Source organism: Aplysia californica, unplaced genomic scaffold, assembly GCF_000002075.1.
Source record: "Aplysia californica isolate F4 #8 unplaced genomic scaffold, AplCal3.0 scaffold00054, whole genome shotgun sequence".
Lineage (NCBI taxonomy): Eukaryota > Metazoa > Mollusca > Gastropoda > Aplysiida > Aplysiidae > Aplysia > Aplysia californica.
The window spans coordinates 978,396-981,577 of record NW_004797324.1 but is presented as its reverse complement, the minus strand read 5'-3'; the positions used below and the strand labels follow the sequence as shown (position 1 = coordinate 981,577).

The 3,182-nt window shown below is 39.5% G+C and overlaps 1 protein-coding gene across 1 annotated transcript in view; it reads right to left on the bottom strand.

Moving 5' to 3' along the window:
* Positions 1-2,478, bottom strand: part of LOC101848498 (sodium-dependent proline transporter) — a gene marked incomplete in the record, with an annotated part of 36,383 nt that extends 33,905 nt beyond the window's left edge. The window contains 1 exon segment of the mRNA XM_005092868.3: positions 1,798-2,478. Coding sequence (XP_005092925.2) covers positions 1,798-1,833 — 36 coding nt within the window.
* Positions 2,479-3,182: the final 704 nt, after the last annotated feature.

Sequence of the window (3,182 nt, the reverse complement as noted above, 5' to 3'; positions counted from 1 at the left end):
GGTTAGGAGCCTGCTGGTTTCAAGTACAACACGAAACCATTTTTGCACATGCACTGTGTTGGTTAGATTTTGGACATAAGCATCCGTCAGGGAGAAATAGAGACCACAAAACTGCCTTGGTTTGGAGTGGTTTGGGGTGGAATTAACAAAACAGTCCTCGTCAGAATCACCGATGGCTTGGTTTAGTGGACTACATTGAGCACGTGCTGGAACATCATGTCTTAACCTTATTTTCATCATGGTGTCATTCAAGTAGACACCTCCATGCATAGCAGTCGAGGGCTTTCTCATAGGGCCAATGCCACTAGATAATTCTTGGAAAACCAAATCAAATCAAAGTCGGGCTGGTCACCTTAATAGCCCTGATATAAAACACGCTGGTATATGAAGTCCCATGGAACAGCAGCCGAAGAAAAGCTACTTTGCTCCCAATTCAGACCTTTTGTTTGCAACACTCTGTGACATTTCAGATGAAATGACAGATAAATAAATAACACACGTATGTCCAAAATTTAATAGAGTCGATTCCCAAAGGACTCGTGCTCACACACAAAACAAAAAGGGTCCTTAGAAAAGTCCAAGTTTTGCGTGGTATTTGTGAATGACACTGATTACTCTGTGTTTCCGTTTTGTTTGAAACTATCGTTATGAAATATTGTTTATTGTAGAGACAATATACCCCATTCATTAGGTAGGCAAAGTAATTCAAGTCTATCAATAATGAATACTCCTCAATACACGTACAAAGACAATTTTACGGGGTTTTTTAAAATGTCGCACAATTTGGCCACGCCTGATTTTTAAAGGTCATTTTTAGTGACCATATCTCATGAGTCTTTTAATACAGATAAATTATTAATGTGTCAGATAATTCAGAATTTATTTAGCTTTGAATAGGCATGCTGCATGAGTGGGTAGGGCAAGGCTTCAACACAATGAGTGGGTGATTACATTTTCAAGTTTCTTTAGGACGGCACTGACACTAATATTTCTACTATAATAACTGATAGGAGATTCTCAAACAGCAGTAGCTAAACGCAAGTACAGCAACCGCCTTAAAAACAAATGAAACAGATAACACAACAGTGGTGACGACGACAACACCAACAACAAAGGCCGACAAAAACGACTTACGTCTATATGCAATACTGCCCGTGAGTAGCAATCACAACCACAACAACAACAACAGCATAAACAACAACAAAACTAGCAGCATCGATACGAACTGGAAAAAAACGGCTAAGCAAAAGCAGCAGCAACAACAATAGCAATAACAACAGCAAAAACAGCAACAACATCAACAACAACAACAACAACACAACAACAACAGCAGCAACAACAACAACAACAACAGCAACAACAACCGCAACAACAACAACAGCAGCAACAACAACAACAACAGCAACAACAACAACAACAGCAACAACAACAACAACAGCAGCAACAACAACAACAACAGCAACAACAACAACAACAATATAAACCACAACGAAATTAATAATAGATAGCATTTGTATAGCGCATATCCCCGCTCAACAGCCGGCTCTCTGCGCTTTACACTATATTACCCCAGCAGATCATAGAACACTCCGAAACGTTCTCAGCTTCCCGTGAAGCCTACAGTGCAAGCAGCTGATTAAGCGCTCAAACACTAACAAACTGACAAGATCTTTCGCTGTCTATAAAATTATCAGCATTGATAAGAACAAAACAACCACGGCAGGTAACAAAAACAAAAACAACAACAACAACAACAACAACAACAACAACAACATCTGGCATGGCATGATTGTTTACCTCCCCTCCAACGCTAGCTTCATCAAAAGTAAACATTGCGTGCGTTTCCGGTCACCAAGAATCTCCCATCTCAAGCAACAACACTTCGACGACGTGGTAAGGAAAAGATTTGCGTCGCTGAGACTAACGCTGTGTTTCCTCCACTCGGGTCTTTTAACGTTATCTATGTGAATAGATTGCTCTGGTGTGGTTTGCTGCTTCTTTCCTACCAAACATCTGCGGTCCTTAATATCTCCCCTACTTCATTTTTGTGATCGTTATTCTTTTGTAAAACCTCGAATCTTCGGCATTGATATAACCTTATTGTGTTGCAAGTGCCGTAAACCTCTTACAACATTTTTTTTCAAACAACACTAAAACAGATTGCAACCGTTTAATTAATACGTCCACTGAATTGAAACACAGGGATATAAAAAAAATGAATAAACCCAGCACATATAACGTCAAATCGAATCAAAAAGTCACAGAAGTATCCAAACAAATCCACCAATCAAACTTCTTCTAATCCAACACTAGATCTATTCTGAAAAAGTCCCAACAGTATCAGCAGAAACCACTCTGCTACACCAATTTACTCTGCCAGCAGGAAATTGTAGACCTGCCCAGAAACAGGAAACGAAATGGAGTGGCTGTGGAGAGGACTGCCTGATAATGATATGGGTTTTCGAATTCACGGCAATCGCTGTTCACTGGACCGTAGAGAGGTATTTTCCTCAGTGTCAATGCAATCCGACAAGAAGGTAGAGGCCGTCAGGATTCTCATGACATAATTGCTCGCTGGTGCATTCAATAGAGAGGTTGGATAAGGTTGCTTCAAATAATGGCGGCTGTATAAACTATTAGCCCTACGTGTATATTTAGCCTACAGTTATTATCCCAACTGCATTTAAACTGTTTTGTTTTTGTTTTGTTCTGTATTGTTTTGTTTGTGTTTGCGTTTTACTCTCGTTTCTCCTTAAAATCTGTTTGATGTTGCACTGTTTCAGGGGTTTTTTTTCTATATAAAAAACCAGCATAACTTCCCTAAAGCTAAGATTTCAGTCTATAAAAAATCAGAATGATTGTGTCAATGGGTGTGTAAAAACACCTAGATCTACATTTTAAAAAAGAAACCACGATTTTAACGCACGATTTCACGACCTATTTAGTTTGATTCTTCTGTTCTCTGACAGATGGAGACTTCCGCGTGATCTCTTCAGAAACGAACATGCCCTTTCAATACATAAACCGTTAAATAAATAAATAAATAAATAGATAGAACTAGATCTAGAGACCTCTCTGATAAAACTGAAGAGAGCGAAGGGTCGGTTCGGTAAGTTCCCTTCGTGGCCTTCACCTTGCAGTGAGTGAGTACTTTTGGGGAAAGATGGAGGAACGGAGTTAGG